The sequence below is a fragment of the Calypte anna genome, chromosome 1, assembly GCF_003957555.1.
Source record: "Calypte anna isolate BGI_N300 chromosome 1, bCalAnn1_v1.p, whole genome shotgun sequence".
Taxonomy (NCBI): domain Eukaryota; kingdom Metazoa; phylum Chordata; class Aves; order Apodiformes; family Trochilidae; genus Calypte; species Calypte anna.
Genome location: NC_044244.1, coordinates 186,618,996 through 186,637,650, shown reverse-complemented (window position 1 = coordinate 186,637,650; position 18,655 = coordinate 186,618,996). Strand labels below are relative to the sequence as shown.

The 18,655-nt window shown below is 43.1% G+C and overlaps 1 protein-coding gene across 1 annotated transcript in view; it reads right to left on the bottom strand.

Annotated features, from left to right (window-relative positions):
* Window positions 1–18,655, bottom strand: part of MAML2 (mastermind like transcriptional coactivator 2) — a 211,938-nt gene that overhangs the window by 61,734 nt on the left and 131,549 nt on the right. The window contains exon 2 of the mRNA XM_030469203.1: window positions 7,916–9,382. Coding sequence (XP_030325063.1) covers window positions 7,916–9,382 — 1,467 coding nt within the window. The remainder of the gene's footprint in view (window positions 1–7,915; window positions 9,383–18,655) is intronic.

The window sequence follows — 18,655 nt, the reverse complement described above, 5'->3', positions numbered from 1 at the left end:
AATGACAGGCATCTGCGGCCTGAGGCAGGTCTCTACCATGAAAACACCAGCAGTAAAGGCTGAGAGGAGAAATAAATATTTGCCATTAAAATATTCCTTTATTTTGAACCTTTGAGACACAAATTACTGTGTCTTTCTCTTGAGGATTCAGGGAATTTAAGTAATAGAAGACTCTAGGGAGAAAAATGTGAGCTGGGGCTTGTTATTTATTTTTTTTCTTGACTTGTTGAGGTGTTCATAAATTGCCTACAAACAAGCAGAAAGTTACAGGAAAGGGTTTTTCACCATGCAAGCTCCAAATGGCTGTGAAATTACTTTGTTTTTCCAGGCTGCCTTTCCAAAATCCCTGCAGGAAGTTGACTCAGGGCTTGACTGTAGCCTCAGATGCCCACACAGCAATAGCAGAAATCCTCACTTCAACCAGGTAAGAAGCTTTTACTGATATCCCAGCTTTATTGAAAAGATCACAGCACAAGACAGGCTAACTTCATGAGTAGCTGAAAAACAGAACTGAAGCATCCCTGGCCTCTTGCCTCCTGGTCAGCATTGCATCCTCACAGTTTCCTATACCAATCTTGTCCTGTTAAACCTTCTTTCTGGTTAATTTCAAAAGCACAAACACGTTATGTCTTTGGTGATGATTCCTTACTTTACCCCACCACTCCAGACCTATAAAATGTAATCTCAGCCACCAGCACTATGGATTTCCTTACCTGCCTCTTCCTCCTTACAGCCACCATCATCTTCTCTATGTTCACACCAGACACCTCAGCCACCCCTCTGCTTCCCTACCCTTACCCATGTTTTCCAGGTGGCAGTGGAGTAAAATCAAAGGACTGAAGCAGCTGGCACCCTTACCATACCCCTGTCTCTAGCAGCACTTTTTGCCCACAGCCAAGACCACTGAATGGCTCATGAAGTGCCTCCTGGATCACAGTCCCCAGATCAACATCTCTAGATGTGCAGGGTAGACTGTATGCTTCAAATTTCTTCTGTAAATCTCATCTTCTCTGATTCTTGCGGAAGACATAAAGACTATTGAAAGTGAGATATAGGCTATTTTTAAACTGATTTTAATTAGTTTAATGACAATTTGCTCAATCAGTGGACTTACCAGGCACTTTTACAATGCTAATAAATAACATCTTCTGTTTGCTCCACAGCAGTAAATATGGTCCTAAACTGCAGGGTGGGAAAAGGTCACTGTTTCATTGCCCCTTCTCAGAGTTTACCAGTACTGGGCTTTGTAAATAATTTAACAAACTATTTGCACCTCACTGTTCCCTGCCCTCTAGATTTCACACATTCCTTAATTTGGTTGTTTCACCAACTTAACTGCAACTTTCTCCTCCCATCAGAAAGAAAAAATAAAGCTGCTTGTTTCTGTACTTCCCACTGCTGCTGCCTCTCACTAACAGAGATGCTGTGTATTCAGCACACCTGAGGGCAGATGGTTGCCAATCTCATCTTTTTGTTGTGGTTTTTCTTCCTGAAGAGGGACAGACCTACTCTACCAGGGCACAACAAGGCCAAGTGCCAAGTCCTGCATTTGAGTCACAACAACACCAGTCAGTGCCACTGGCTTGGGAAGGAGTGGCTGGAAAGCTGCCTGGTGCAAAAGAACACAGAGGTGCTGGCTGACAGCAGGCTAAATAAATATGAGCCAGCAGTGTGCCCAGGTGGCCAAGAAAGCCAAGAGCATCCTGGCTTGTGTCAGAAATAGTGTGGCCAGCAGGACCAGGGAATGATGGTGCCCCAGTATTTTGCACCTGGAGTACTGTGTTCAGTTTTGGGCCCCTGACTACAGAAAGGACATGGAGCTATGAGAGCATGTCCCAAGGAGGGCAACAAAGCCAGCAAAGGGTCTAGAGCACAAGTCTTATGAGAAGTGCCTGAGGAAACTGGGATTGTTTAGCCTGGAGAAAAGGAGGGTCAGGAGAGACCTTATTGCTCTCTACAACTACCTGAAAGGAGATGGTAGCAAGGTGAGTGTCCATCTCCCTAGTAACATGTGATAGGACAAGAGAAAATGTGATAAGACATGAGGAAATGGCCTCAAGCTGTGCCAGAGGAGGTTTATATTGAGTATTATGAAAAAATTATTCACCAAAAGGGTCATCAAGCACTAGAACAGGCTGTCCATTGAAGTGGCTGAGTCACCATCCCTGGAGGTACTTAAAAGATATGTAGATATGATGCTTAGAAGCATAGTTTAGTGGCAGATTTGGCCAGGTTAGATTGATGGTTGGATTTATGATCTTAAAGGTCTTTTCCAACCTAAATTATTCTATGATTCTGTGATATTAAAGTGTGCTGACACTAGCAAAGAACTCATCCAGATAAGTGCAATGATGGGTTTTATTGGTATTTTCATGGAAGTATCTACAAAAACCAGTTCAAATGAGACAACAGGGACTATCTCAGCTACATTCCAAATCCCCATACTCAGAAGCATTTGACCTAAGTAGGTAATATTCTAGTATTCTACAGGTGTAAATACTTTACTCAAAGAGTTAAGAAACCTTATGAAACTGGCAGTATCTCTGAGCCTTTGAATTACAGTATCATAAGGGACTGACCATCCAGAGTGTGATAGTCTGTATATTTCATTCAGCAAACTGAGCATGATTGATATAAGGCACTACCAAGACAATTGTCCACCATGACAATACAGGAACTTATGACATTTTCTGTCTGGTTTCATGTGCATAAATGAGCTATGAACCTGCAATTGATAGTGGTTAATGAGACATGTTCAAATTTCTATCCAGAATATTTAATTCAGAAGCCCTTGCATGAAGGAATGCAACCAAAATGGAGCTATCTAGAAGAGCTGTCATCCAAATATTATTTTTATAGCCAGCACTGAAAGAAAGGTCACATTGTTGTTTTCTTACACTATGGAACAGTTTCTATTATTGCAGATTCCAAAAGCCTGGAATCGTTATTTATGATCTAAGTTGAATTTGAGTCCTAGTTTGTACCAATTACCACAAGCCACTCTAGATTTTCTCCATTTTACAAATAACTTGCAAAATAATTCCTTCACACTTGAAAATAGAAAGGCTGCCTCACTGAAATGTACTCTTTTCTCCATTAATGGTAAACACAAAGGTCTAGGAAAATTCTGTTTTGATAGGAATCATCCAAAGGATCTACATTTTCTTTGAAAAATTTTGGAGGCTTAATTAGAGGTGTGAGTTATCACTCAGCAGTGAATGGCAAAAAGACTTTTTCTATTACTTTCAAAAAAGTCATTAGACCTCTTTCTCCTAGTGCTTCTTTTTCATGTAGCACTCTAACAATCAGCCAGTTTAATATTCATTTCTTATTAAATCCGTATGGTGCTCATGCTTTAAGAAAAAAGCTAGAACACCATATCCTGCTGCTCACTGTGCTGCTGTAAGTCCAAGTATGCTCTTCTGAAAACAAATGAAATTACTCTGGGTCTACACTGGAGAAAATGAGAGGATAATCTGTCTCTGCATCTCTGCAGAGCTGCCAGATTATTTCAAATACCATCTCTATCCCTTAGAGATACTTATGAGTGATGCATATATGTCAGCTAAGCACTCATTTTATGGGCATTTTAAGAGCATGGAGGAGGCCTGCAAGGGGAGGGGGGGCACCTCAGCACTTGGAGTTCCTTTGAGCTTAAGATCCTCATTGGTGGCACATTAGGGGATGTCCTGCTGGAAAGCAGGTCCACGGAGAAAGACCCTGGAGTCCTAGCAGACAGTAAATTCTCCATGGGTTAACAATGTGTTCTTGTGGCCAAGAGGGCCAATGGTGTCCTAGGGTGCACCAGGAAAAGTGTGTCCTGCACATCTAGGGAGGTTCTCCCTCCCCTCTACTCTGCCCTGGTGAGACCACACTTGGGATACTGGATCCAGTTTTGGGCTCCCCTGTTCAGGGAGACAGGGATCTGCTGGAGAGAGTCCAAGGGAGAGCTATGAGGATGATTAAGGAACTTGAACATCTCTCCTGTGAAGAAAGACTGAGAGAACTGGGGCTGCTTAGGCTTGAGGAAAGAAGGATGGGAGGGGATCTTAATAATGCCTGTAAATATCTGAGGGGTGGGTGTCAAGAGGATGAGGCAAATCTCTTCTCAGTCATGCCCAGTAATACGACAAGGAATAATGGGTTTAAACTAGAACACAGAAAGTTCCATCTCAACATGAGGAGAAACTTCTTTACTGTGAGGGTGATGGAGCACTGGAACACCCTGACCAGTAAGGTTGTGGAGTCTCCTTCTCTGGAGACTTTCAAAACCTGCCTGGATGCATTCCTGTGTGGCCTTGGTGGGTGCTGAGGCAGGAGGGTTGGATTAGATAATCTCTAGATGTCCCTTCCAACTCCTAACATTCTAGAATTCTAGGATTCTATCCTTCTGATGCAGTGCTGCTCTGTGGCTGCTCTCCAGCCAGATGCAGCCCTGCTGTGTCCCTGGGTCATGGAGCATCTGAGGGGCCATTGGCCCCGTGCTGCAAAACACAAAACCTTGCTGTGAGACAGCACGAGGCACATATGGGGCACTCATGCTTGGAGAAGGAATGGTAAGTATTGTGTAGGAAGGGAGACTGGAAGGGTTTAAGAAGAACCTGTTAAGACCTGGTGAAGAAAATGATAACAAGCACGCACCAGTAAGGGCTAAAAAAAGCCCCAAACTACAACTGATCACACCACATTCCTGGGATCTTGAAAAAAAATAAAAGGGAAAACAAAAAATGAGAAGATTATCAAGGAACAGGAACTAAAAGACCCTGAACTCTGCACAAGGGACCACTATTGTGTACTGTAACTACACAGACAACACCTATGCCTTAAAAATAAGGCCCACTGGTTGTCTGTGTAAAGTGGGGGCTGAAGCTCTCACATTCTCTTGTGTTATCCTCACCCCCAAAGTCAAGACTAAATAGGGCACATGCCCACATGTAGCAGACAGAGTGGCTATCCCATGAGAGTTCCAGTTCTCATGAGCTCAGCCTTTTCTCCCTTCCCTTGAGTGAATGAAGTTGAAAAGAAAAATTTAGAGAAAAAGTCAGCTTGAAACCTTGGAGTTTAATTTGGCTTTAGGTCAAAACCAGAAGAGGATGAATAATATTTTGTTTAGTAGACACAGGCTTTTTCTTTTTTTTTAAAGTGTTTTTTGACTAGTCACAGAACACAAATTGATCTTATTGAACAAGTCTTATGGCTGATCAAAAACTTTGAAGATATGAGTGAAATTTCTTATGCTAGCTTAAAATGTCACATTTTTTACTCAAAAATTTTGAGTCTTACTTCAGAAGCATCTTTCACTGATTGGATGACATTTCTTCACCAAGGGAAAGTTATATTTCAAACTTCTACCCAAGCCCAGTTACAGATTTTCCCCACATCAGCCCATGTTCTGTGTAAGTATTGCAAACTGTGCAGAATTTGGAGCTTCTAATTGTTCTCTAAACAAAGAGAGTGTTGTATTTCTAAGACTTTATGACTGCATATGCTGCACTCTGACAGACAATGGAAAGGTAAATCTTTCCCACAACCACGGAGAGCAAAACAGAGAGGCAAACAAAACCTTCATTCAGATCAACCTTCCAAGAAACCATGAAGATTTCCATCATTTTTATGACTTTCCCCTAGAGGCAAAAGACATCTCATTAGCAAATCCGACTATAAGTTTGCTCTGATTTGACACAAAGTGATTGTGACAAGCACAGAAATTAAAAGCCTCACATTTCCAGTTAGCAAGCTAAGGCTGATAAAGTCAAGTTCAAATGCTTTTTGGGGATCTTAAAGGTTGGGGACTAAAAATCCAGAGGGTGCGCTAATTCAGCTAAAAATGTGAACTTGTAGTTTTCCAGTCAGTTTTATCTGATGGCAATGTCACAGCAGCACTTCATGAAAATGCACTCATGTTTCCAGCTATAAAGCATTCCAGCCACTACTGAGATGGTTCTTACAATCCACAGTTACAACAAGCAGAATCGAAACTTGATTCCTCATGAAGGAATAAGGTATGAATAAAATAAATATTAATAATGAAATTAGTTTGTAAATGTTGGTATTAATTCATTCATTACTGTTAATTATGTTCAGGAATCCTCGGAGGTGGGAGATGATCCTCCAAGAAAGAAGACTGTGAAGCCTAAATAAGGTGATGGTCCCATTGCTAAAATCAATGGGAAATGGAGAAGAAAACTTGTGAGGAGCAGCTGAGGGAATTAGAAGGAGAGGAAGCTGAGGCGAGACCTTATGGCACTCCGCAGCTACCTGAAAGGAGGTTGGTAGCAAGACACTTTTTGGTCTCTTCTTCCTAGTAACAAACAACAGGAGAAGAGACTTGGCCTCAAGTTGCACCAGTGGAGGTTCAGATTGGATATCAGGAAAAATATCTTTGCTGACAGAGTGATCAAGCCTTGGAACAGGCTGCCCAGGCAAGTGGAGGAGTTTCCATCCCTGGAGGTGGTAAAAAAATGTGTAGATGTGGCACTTCAGGGCTTCCTCATGCTGAATGAAGGAACTGTTAAAATTAATCTGCCTGCGAGTCTGTTAAGAGAACAGGAAAATGTGCCTAAGAAGAGAACAGACAGTGGCATGAGAAGGAGAGGAACAGCCATTAGGGACCTCCCATAGAGCAGCAAAGCTGAGCTTGCTTCCTGTCAGTGCTTGTTCTCCAACATCTCCCAGCAAAGCAGCATCTACCCACCCAAAGCTGGCCAAGTGTTTTGCCTGGAACCTCTCACTACTTGTGGTGCTCTGTTGGTGAAAGTAATAGTTATTTGGTCAAAGAATTTCAAAGAGGTAAAAGGAGAGAAGTGTCCAAGCATACAACTATATTTACTTTACTCTGTTTTTGAAACATCTGACTGTTCACTCAGTTTGGCAAAGAAACTCCAGTTCTGAATGGATCATTCACAATGCTGCTTTTCTGGGACTTGACGAAGACTTAGGCTTTCACTTTTCAGTAGTTTCTTATGGATGTTTTTCACATCCACAAATGATCTCCACATCTGCATTTCCATTCTATACCTTCAAATGTGTCGAGCCCAAGTCCCATTAAAACTCCTCAAAATGGCTTAAATTTCCCAAGGTCAAATACTTATTTTGCACCTGGTTTCCAGGTTCTAGGGTACAGTGAGGTTACACAGTCAAACTTCGATTGGCAGGTCTGAACCTTTGGATATTGGTGCACAGTGAGTTGACACAGCATAGTTGAGCTGTAGTGATCAGTGGTGTCAGAGCACTGTCTCATGATAGCACCATGGGAGCTGGCCATGTGGTATATAATTGTAGATGTATCTGTGGCATCCTTCACCTTCATATCTAAGCAAGTATTTTATCCACAGAATATTCCCAGAAGTGTGAGGGGGTTTATAAAGTTCACAGATAAGTCTTAGTTTTCCTTTGCCAAACAGATAACAAAGGAGCAAACTATGTTTTTGTCATGTCAGTCACAAGATATCTAAAAGCAGAATTTCCTAACCCTGCCTCCCTGAGGAAAATTAATGCTGCAAAGAATATTATCTAAGATAACATACGATAATTGAAATTTCTCCATTCAAAAGAGCTTAAATTTTTGTAATCTAGAAAACTTAGATTGTGGTCCAAAACAAGCTTGCATCTGCCCTGCTATCTCACCTTTTGGACAAGTATCAACATATTATACACCAGGGACATATTCACTCCATTGTGTTAAGAAAAAAAGGGTTACGAACACATATTTCTTGAAATTCTTATAAACGTGCATCCATGATATGCCTGAACAGGTGCTAAACATGCCATCACCAGGTCTGCTGAAGTGTGTGCTGAGATGGTCATTGTCTGCCACCAGCACGTACCTCCAGGAGGAATGAGGCTGGGCTGGAAAAGCCTTTTTCCTGATCAGACCAGAAGGACTCAGTAACAAATATGGAGGAATTTTCCTTACCTGTCTATGCTGCTGAGAGACTGGATACTGCAAACCCGAGAGCTGCTGGCTTTGCTGAATTTTCTGAAGCATCATTTTTTGCTGCATTGCTAGTGGTACATTGGGTGGCCTTTGAAGAGGCTGGTTTGGGAGAGGCTGAGGAGGTTGTGGCTGTGGCTGTTGTTGTGGCTGTTGCTGTGGCTGTTGCTGTGGCTGTTGCACAGGGGCTGAGCCCTGTGCCTGCTGTGTGTAGTGCAGAAGAGCAGGCTTGTTTTGGGAACCCAAAACCGAAGGCATTTGCTGGTTTGTTTGCTCTGAGTTAAAGTGAAACAAAGGCTTTGTGTTGCCATGATGCTGCTCTAGGGGTGGTTGAGCACTGTTGATAAAGTTTCTGTTGAGGTCCTGAGGCTTCTGTTGCATGATTATGTCCATGGGATTGTTCTGGGGAGTGGTTGGTTTATAAACATAGTTGTTCATCCCTTTTGTCTGGTTTCCATTCACTGGTACCCCGAGCATTGCTGAGCTTTGTGGGCTGAACTGCTGCTGGCGAAAAGAAGGACTGGGGATTTTCTCTTGCACAAAGGGTCCAGGGGAAGGTCCTGATGGAGACAAGGTGGACCAATTGGCTGTCTGGTTCTGCTGCTGCTGTTGCTGCTGAATCAAGGCATGTTGCTGCCTGTTGGCTGCAATCTGTTTGAGCTGCTGTGCATGAGACACCTCCTGCCAGTTTGGCAGTGGCCGACTGGATGCAGAAGAGACCTGTGATACCTGCGTTTGACTCTGAGGCACCGAAGGGATGGGTGAAGAGGTGGACATGGCAGCAGTGGCCATAGTGAAGGCTGGACCTGTGGAAGAAGGTCTCATCTGTGGGGAGCCCACAGGAGCCTGATTCATGCCTGGTGCATATTCACTCTTTATCACCATCTTATCCATCTGCAGAGATCTCACAGGGCCCCTCTGGTTCTGCTGTCCGAGGTCAATGTTGAATGGCTCATCTTGTTTTATTGTAGCATTTATCATATTCTCTAGCTCCAGATCGCTCATTGGTGGCACTGATATGTTAGTCAGTTCATTAAATAGCTCCTGAAGCTCCAGATCCATCATTTGTTCCCATGAATCTTCTCCATATCTATTAGGGAACATGTTTTCATGGGATGCCTGGCCATCTAAGTGTTTGCTGCAGGACACAGTTTCTCCTGGTTCTTTCTTTACCTCTCTCAAAGTCATATTAAACATGCCATTACCACTAGGATGGGCATTGTTTGCCAGGCTGCTGGCCTTTCTTTGTGATCCTTGCCCCACAGACATAGTTCCTGACATAGACTGGCTTTGGCAATTGTTAACATGTTGTCCACCTTGTCCCACTGAGATATTATCACCCACTCTTAACCTCTTAATGTCAAGGAAAGAGCTCTCTGAAACACCATTGGGCCTCTTGTTGACAGGTGACAGATTTACCACCAACTTTCTCTTCAAGGAGCCTTGGAGCTGAAAGAAGCAGAGACAAAAAAAATAATTAGATGACACCGAAGAAACAAACTTTAGTCTGATTAGTAGAAGGATCTTGCAAGTCAACAGTCACGTAAGCATTGCTTAGTACAGAAAGCTACTCTAGGCTTTCTTACCCAATGAAACTGTGCAGAACTGTAGGAAAATATGTTTTAAGTAAGATACATCCCTGCCACCACCCCCTCCAGTCCTTGTAGTCACCAGGATTTTTTGAGCACTGCTGCCTCCTCTTGATCACAGATCCCCATTCCCATGGGGAGTGTGTGGAGGGAGGTGCCCAGAGCTGGAGCTGACAAAGTCTCAAACGTATCAGCCCCAGCTTTGCTCCCATCTAACTATACTAGACAGATCTAGAATATTTTCAGACAGCAGAGGCTAACGCAGTAATGAAATCTGCCCTTGTGCCTCTCCAGTGCTACAGGATTTATATTCTAAAGATTTTGGTGTATAATCCAAAAAAACGGTTTTGACTGCTGTAGGTCAAAGGTCCTAGGAGACACAGAGTTCCAGACATCCAAATCTCACATAGATTTATACTGGCCAGAGATGTGTGTGATTAAAGATTTTAGATGTTAACTTGTTTAAAACTGAAAATGAAGCCACTGGAGCCACGTCAGGTTATGTTAGCCAAGGGTCTGGCCCATGATGTACTGCTGGATTATTTTCCAGAGATGTATATTAATACATTAAGCTCTAATTGTTTATGTCCCGAAACATCTGCTGTATATGAAACACAGTCCACACAACCATGCTCTGAGAATTGTAACTCTGTTTCCTTTCCTTGGATATTTACAGTGATATTTTCATCTGCAGGAGGAAAAGAGCTTCACAGCTTCCTCTCTCTGATCTCACTCCTTGTCTGTGGCTGCACACAAAAACTCCCACCCCCTGCACACAAAACAAAGGTGCAGTCCCATGAGCTGAAAAGTTGGGACTCAGTGCAGATAACCTCAAGCAGAGTTGCTCTGAATTACAAAAACGTGGTTCCTAAGAGAACAGATGACTTCTAAACACACACTGCTGTCATCTCTCCAGCTCTGCACTCCAGAGGCGGATGCCGGGAGGGAAGGCACTGCCGTGCACGCAGCCTTCACCCCCTGGGCACACAGCCTGTGTCTCCTCCAGCTCTGAGATCTATCAGGAAACTCTGCAGGGAAACTTGCCTTGTCCTCTGCCTTTCTGCACCTGGGCAGAAGTGCACCAGCCTCGGAGGCAACAAGACAATGTCATCTGACAAATACGTGTGCTTACCACTGAGAAAATAGCACCCTTGCAAACTGTGATACCTTGGGAGCATGTGATGGCCAGAGGAAACACTGAGCACTCTTATTTTGCAGCTATGTGAGGAAGAAAAACTTAAGAGGTCTTCCAGTGATGTTATTTGTGCCACACCAGTTCATGTACATAAGCCCATGGGCATGTAATACTCTGTTGTGGCCTCCATCCCCCCCCAACTCCAGATCTGTCTATCGGTAAAAGCTCTTCACATATAACTCCACTTTAATTCTGGTGTGAATACCAGTGAGTTGCTTGGGAAGATCTCAACTGACAAATGCCTGTTTCCTCCGTACCCACCTGTCCTTCCACAGCATCAGCAGATCACTGAGTTTACCCCTTAAAAAAAAAGCTTGTAATTTCTCTGTCCAACACTGAAAATCTCTCATATCACAAGTGAAGTTTCCAGCATAGTTTTGAATCACAGATTCCTGTTTTCATTTCATAAGGACAGACATGCTGGTGCCTAGTTGTACAAGTACACAGACTTTGTGCCTTCAAGAGTAACTAATTGTCATTGGGTGTCCCCTTGGGAACAGGGGACTTTTGAGTGGTCACTTGCAAAGAGCACAGACTGTCTTTGGTTAGTTTGTTCCTTCCAACACATGAGTCACTGTACTTTCCTTTGCAAAAAAATTGACAAAACAAAACAAAACAAAACAACCTATAAGCTGCACTTCCTTTTACTATCATCTTTGCTGTCAGTGTGTTTATTAGAAATAATTCTTGTGCCCTCAAATTCATCTTCCTGAGAAATAGGGAAACCCCCAGGTCACCAGAATACATGACCTGGCAGCATGTTTTGCTTTCAGATGTGCTGCTGATAAAAAGGCTGAACAGGTAATGGATAACATAACCTCTGCACAGGTATAAGCTTTATGTAGTTAATATGCCTTTCTGAGTTAATTTTGCTTTTGCTTGATATTTGGAAGCAGAGAGAACTTGTTAAAATGTCTTCACATTTCTAGAGCACCTGCACCAGGGTTTCTGATACAATGAAAAATGCAGGTGTCAGGCTGTGCATAGCAGCTGCTTCTCCCCTGCCTGTGAACCAGCTGCTGGTGGATACAGGGAGTTGTGAAGTGGTTTGCCTGGTGGCACCCACCAGTCAGCAGCAGAGCCAGGAAGAGGACCACAATCTCCAGGCACACTCATTAACCAAGTTCCCCTTCCTTCATGGGCTGGAGGACTCCTGATTTCATGACATCTGCTGTTGAGAAGTGCCCACCAAAAAGGGCATTATGCATTTTTAAACAAGTGACTAGTGCTGGCTTATCCCAAAATCTTGCAAACCCTGCCCTCTGAACATTGACAACACCTTGGTTAATAGATGTTCCCACTTTAAAGCATAAATGAGACCAAGTGAAACTGCAAAGGTGCAGGGGACTCTCAGGGGATTTCCTAAGGCTGCTGGGAAGGTCCTGATTTCACATCCCCCATGAGCTTGGAATGTGGGGGGCGAGGCATTGGGGAAGAATAGGAGCAGCACCCAGGGATGAAGCCCCCTTGCCCTCCTTGCATCAAGTTGTTACCAATTCATTGTGTGCCAGGGAAGTTCTTGGTGGATTGGTCTGTGTTTGTTCAGTGGGAAGAGCAGTGTCCATCACAAGCCTATGCCTTGCCATCTGAACATGGCCTTCTATGGGGCACTGCTCCCCTGGTGTTACTCCTGATGTTTTCAGGAGAGGAGACCAGGACTCAACCACTCAAATGTTTTCTGGTTTCTAGCTAGCTATCACATTTCTCAACTACTGACTGAAATTCAGAAGCTGAGGTCGTTTTTCCCAAGCGAAGTACAAGCTCTTCAGAGGATAGAAGAAGAGCTTGCCAATTATCAAGCTCTATCTCTTCTGATTTGCAAGCCAGAATTGATTTGGGTCACTGAATGTAATGCAGAAGTTCCTGTAGCACACGGGCACACTCCTCAGATCAAAGGGGCTCATGGTTACACAGCTCAGACTTGAGCTGCATCAAACTGAAAGGCTCTGTGATGGGAAAGGAGTGACATGGCAGTAAGGGGGAGAGGAGGAAGCACTCAATGCTCAGATCCATCCCACAGACAGGTGGGCAGCACTGTGTGAAACATCACAGAGAGGATGGAGTTCCTGGCAGCCTGGGTTCTTGTAAGCCCTCTGGCTGCGAGGGCTCTGGTGAGTCAGTCTGCCTTCACCCACCTACAGGCAGCTGCTGCTGCAGGCATCCATTTTCTGAAGCTAAAGCCTCCTGGGCTAAGCCTCTGGAGAACACATTGGCAAGGCAGCACAGTGCTGTTCCTGGACCAACTGCTCAGGGACACTGACAGTGGAGGGCAGGGACATCTCCCACCAGACCACGTTGCTCACAACCCCATCCAGCCTGGCCTCAACCACTTCCAGGGAGGGGGCAGCCACAACTTCCCTGGGCAACCTGTGCCAGTGTCTCACGACACGAAAGAATTTTTCCTAATGTCTAACCTGAATCTCTCCAAGTTTTAAACCATTTCCCCCTGTCTTCTGGTCACACAAACTTGTTTTCTGGTCACAAGCTCTTTGGAAAAAGACTCCATGTTTACACAGGGTTTCTTGTACCTAGCTCTGTCCTAGCTCTGGTTAATCCTTAGTCATAAGCACCACTGCCAATAGTAATGCTGACTGAGAGGGAACACAAGTTTTACTCCTTGTTTAATGTAATAAGTGCCACTAGAACTGAATTTATAAGAACAAATCAGGCTGTTACTTGGCTGACAGCTATCCACTTAATTCTCATTAGCTGGGAACAAGGCTGGAATAGTAATCAGTGTGTTAGAAATGCCACAATTTACCTTTGCTTATGGAAAAATGACACATCTTGCCAACTGAACATATCAACTTAAAAAGGCAACCATATTATTCACAGTGTACTCCCTAGAAATATAACATCAGGGCTTTGATCCAAGTTGCTGAAGCACAATGATTATATTTTTTATGCAGATTTTACATCTGATGGATTATAAAATATCATGTCTAGCCACAGTCTTTTAGAACAATGTGAACACAGAGAAACAATAGCACTTTAACTAGGTCAAGATTGCTAATCAGAATGTAGCAGTCATTACTGTGTACAAAACAAATAGGCATCGGAGATCTGTGTTTCTTATCCTGCAAGCTGACTATTTGTCTTCTGGAAGAGTCTTGTCTTTCTTGTCTTTCTTTTTTTTCTTTCTTTCTCTCTTTCTTTTGTGCTCTCTCTCTCTTTCTGTCTTCTCTCTTTCTTTCTTTTCTCTTTCTTTCATTCTTTCTTTTCTTTCTTTCATTCTTTCTTCCTTTCATTCTTTTCTTCCTTCCTTCCTTTCTTCCCTTCTTCCCTTCTTTCTTTTCAACCATGAGTAAATTAACAATCACTTTGTGTGAAATCTACAGAAATTTATGTCAACTTTTATTACCATGACGTGTGGAACGAAGCATAATGCAACCTGAGCTTTGAGAAATGCGACTGCTTAACTGATCCTATCCTGATGAGAAGGAAATATGAAATGCATTATAAATGTTGACAGGATGATCAGACATGTAAAAGAGGTCATCCAACACCACCCTCCACATTGTTTATCAGTTTCATAAGTCAGCTTAAAGTATTAAAAACACATACTGTCTTGCACAGGAAGCTCCTAATCCTTAAAAATGTGTCTGCTGTTGTTTGATTTGCCTTTCAGAGACCAATACCACAGGCAGATCTCACCTAAGGGAAGACTGTTGAGAGCAGTCTCTGATCCTGATTTTCTGCCTAGCATCACTTCCCAAATGGGTGTGCAAGGCTTTGTGGCTTCATTAGAGTAAATATCCATGCCCACACATGGGCTTTTCTTACCTGTCTACATACCCATCTCCTATGCTACACTCTGTATCAAAAGTTCATGCAATGGAGGAAGATGGCAATCACCTATCCAGCCTTGAAAAATAAAGACATACTTAGACTGTTTCACTCTTCCTGCAAATAAATGCATCACACAGGACATTCATGCCAACTATTTGGCCTTGAAATCTTCTGCTGGGTAAGTTACAGTTCACAGGAGATACAATCATCGCTTATCAATTGGGAAAAAAAAAAGATCCCTTCAGCATATTACCAGTTGTGCTTCCAGCATCAGACCTCCTGAGCCAGAACAAAGAGAACTGCCTTCCATCACTGTGTTGACAAGTACACTCCATGAGCAACTGGTAAAATGGCTTCTTGTTAGAAGGAAGGAGTCCTGAGCCTCTGCCAAAAACTTCAGTGGCAAAGTGATCTTTAGGCTATCCAGGCCTACGGTAAGAAAACACCTCTAGCAAGGTTGCTACATTCCCTTGGATGATGGCTGGGTTTGATCTGTATTGACATCTCCCAGTCTGTCCTCATCAAGCTCATTTACCCCATTAGGAAGGACATTGGGTAAAAGCAGTATTTAATAGCCATTTTCAAAATCTTGAGCTTAAATATGCAGTGTCAGGACAAGCCAAGTGTTTTGACCTTAGCAAACCAAGAGTTTGACCATAAAAAACTTGAACAGCAGCAAATCAATCCCAGTGAGATAACAAACATTTTTTTCCAATGTGGACAGAGTCTGAGGATCCAGATCCAGAGCTCAGCAACATTTAAAGAGGGGCTGGGCATTTGTTTGTAAATGCTGACTTATGAAAGGTTACAATAAAATATTAAGAAGAGGATGTGAAACATTAAATATCAATGTCCAAACCAGTCTATGGTTCATTGAGACTGGCTGCAGTTGTCACTGGGAAGGGAATGAAGAGGTGAGGTGGAGGAGTGGTGTTTTTTACAGGCATATGAAGATGATTGTGTACCTTCCTCTGATATCTGTCATTGCTATTGATGACATGTCACAAGGGTTTAGAAAAGACACCAGTCTGACCCTGTTTCGCAACTCCTGTATTTCCAACATTTTAGAAGTCTGGAAGAAAACTGTAAAAATTGGAGCCATTCCACCACTACCTTAAAGTTTGATACTAATTGTACTGCTAACTTGCAGTATTAGCCTAAAAAACACAAACAGAATGACAGAACATGAATAAATAGTAAAAATCGGTCTGAGACAATCAATGATCATTATCAGCTTGTAGGAACCCCAAATGCCTTATTTTCTTGGACTATCACATGTTGCCATTGAGGTAATTTTGCATTATTTGGTTTTATTTTCACTACCATCTTGATGATATTTTAGTACAAGGCTGCAAGAATCCAAACCCAGGCAAATGGCCAGAGACAGTGAATGGAAAGGTTTGGAAACAAGTAACCACCAAGGAAGGAATGGAATGCTCCAGGAGCTAGGAGAGGTCAGTGTAGATAGATGGGACCAGGAGCTGTTCAAGGTATGAAAAAGACACCTGTAAGCAAAAAAACCCCCAACCTAAACAATATTCAGGTACTGAAAAGCTCTAAAGATCATGCTAAAAGAGAATGTGAGAAATGACAAGCAAAGTACAGAGGATGAATGAAAGATGTTTGTAGAAGTAGATGAGTAAAATTCATGGAGATGTCTCAGAAGAAAGGAAGTTTGCTGACTTTCTTTTTCTCTCTGATTAGAAAAGAGAATATTTGACAGCACAAAGCATCTAGCAAAAGCTTAACTTTTACAAAATATTTGCTTTGGAAAAAGGACATGACATTGCAATAAGGTTCATGTGTCTCAAGAGATGTTGGTTCTGCACCAGATGCCATCATCATATGGTTTAAAATGTACAGAATCATAGAATGGCTTGGGTTGGAAAAGATCATCTTAAAGACCATCTGGTTCCAACCCCCCTGAATGGGCAGGGACACCTCCCACCAGACCAGGCTTCTCAATGCCCCATCCAACCTGGCACTGAACACTTCCAGGGAGGGGGCAGCCTTCCTGAACAAACGTCACCCTCGTCACTGAATAGGTAGGAAGATAATGTTATTATAAAACCTGGTGCAGGGAATGGATAAAAGAGGGAAAGAAAATGTGAGAGCCATGCCTCGGCCTGTCTGTGGGACACAGGCTCAATGGCAGTGACCTCAGCAACCCTCAGATGGACTGAGGAGAGGCTGAAGGAGACAGGGCCAAGGCAGGACATGCAAACCTACCCAGTGCTGAGGTGAGGCTGCTTGCACACTGCAGCCTTTCATGTCCTTTGTCCTGCCCCTCTGAGGCAAAGTCCTGCTGCTGAGCACACACTGTGGTTTGTGGCTTGTAGCAGCAATGCCAGTGGCTGAGATGGCCAGGGAAACCCTTGCTGCAGACGTTCATGGCTCTGCAGCCACCCAGTCCCCTAGGAGCCTTGGTACTGCATGTTGTTATGGTGACCGTGGGTTTCATGGAGATCACTGGTCCTGGACTCACCACAGAGTCTCATGACAGACACACATTGGATGCTAAGCAGCTGATGAAGCTGCTCCTGGTAGTTTTGGACAGGAACCCATCCCCACCAGCTATGCATTCCATCTCCTGCAGTGGTAAACCACAAAGGGTCACCACAATGCTTTCAGGTATTTCTGGCCACAATGATAGTTTTCAGTGAATGGGACCAGAAGTAGATAAATTCGACTTGATGCTTCCCACGTGCCTTAGTTTCTGTGTGCACCAGGCAGTTGTTGAGTAAATTCACACAAATAGAAACAGCACTGAAAAATGAGCAGCTCTAGACCTCTCAAAGGAAATAGGTATTCTCAAAGTAATCTTTTCTTCCACACGAGCCTTTGGTCTGTTTCTAGAGCAAATTGTTACCCCCGGTTTTGAAAATTCAAAATTACAAAAATACTCTGGCAATGACTGAGTGGAACAGAATCTCCTTCATCAACACATTGTGACAAGGAGACACACTCCTGCAAGACTGCACGTAGGTACCCCAATCATCACAAAAAACAGCATTCCTTTGGTTACACGGTGAAAATGGCTCAACCAGGGACCCTAAGGATCCCTCAACTGAAACAGAGCTTTACTGCATCTGTCCTTTATCACTTTTGTAGCCTTCACCTAGAATATACACCAGGACAGCAGAACTATTATGCTGCTCTGTGGATGCAGATCAGGAAGTCCAGGCACCTAGAGTAGGTCCCCACCAAGAGTCATACAGTGAAAACCCTTTACAGTTGCATAGCTCCATAGCTAGGTGTCTTAATTCCATTTCTGCAGACCATTAACACAATAGAAAAAGAGTTAATTTGTCCATTTACCACATAAAGAAAATAAAAGTTTTGTGGCAAGGGTCTTAGCGGAGAGTTCCTTACAAGACCTTTTGATCATAAAATGACGTAGCTGTGAATGGATGTCTGGACACCATGTGGTTCAGGCCTTGCTGAATACTGGGATGCCTTCAAAGTTACATCAGGTTGCTCAGGACACTGTCCAGGCAAGTGCTGAATACCTCCAAGGATGAAGATTTCATACTCTCTCTCTGGGCCCCAAACCTGACCCCTTTTTTTCCTTACATATAGCTAGCAATTTGTGTTCCTTGCTTCTCATCCTTTCATTGTTCACTTTTAAGACAGATCTGGTATGTACCTGGAAAACTTTGAATATAGAGGGAATGGAAGAAACATTTAAATTTGAGTTGTCTCCTATTTGATGATATATATGATGAGGGAGGAGGAGGAGGAGGAGGAGATGAGATGAGAGGAGATGCACAAATGACAATGCACTTCAGAAATGTCAATCTCTCTATGCAGATCCCTTCAGAGAAAGCAACAGACCAGTAGCTTTTAAATGACATAGACAATGAAAGGGTTGACCAAAGAAGCTGATTCTGCATCAGATGAATCTGAGTTGCTAAATGACTCTTTTCCTCAATTCTAATCTGAAGTCTTTTGAGATATCCAGCTCTTTAAATGGACTTTGCTAGACTTTGTCTCTGTATCCTTGATTATAAGCTTCCAAAGAGAGGAAGCTCATGTCTTTTTCTGGAAAAATACTCTTCATGCATTTAGATATTGTCAAACACACTAATAACAAGCCCTGCTTAACAGCTAAATTCCAAAAGCGATGGACATTAAGCACCTCTGAAAAGC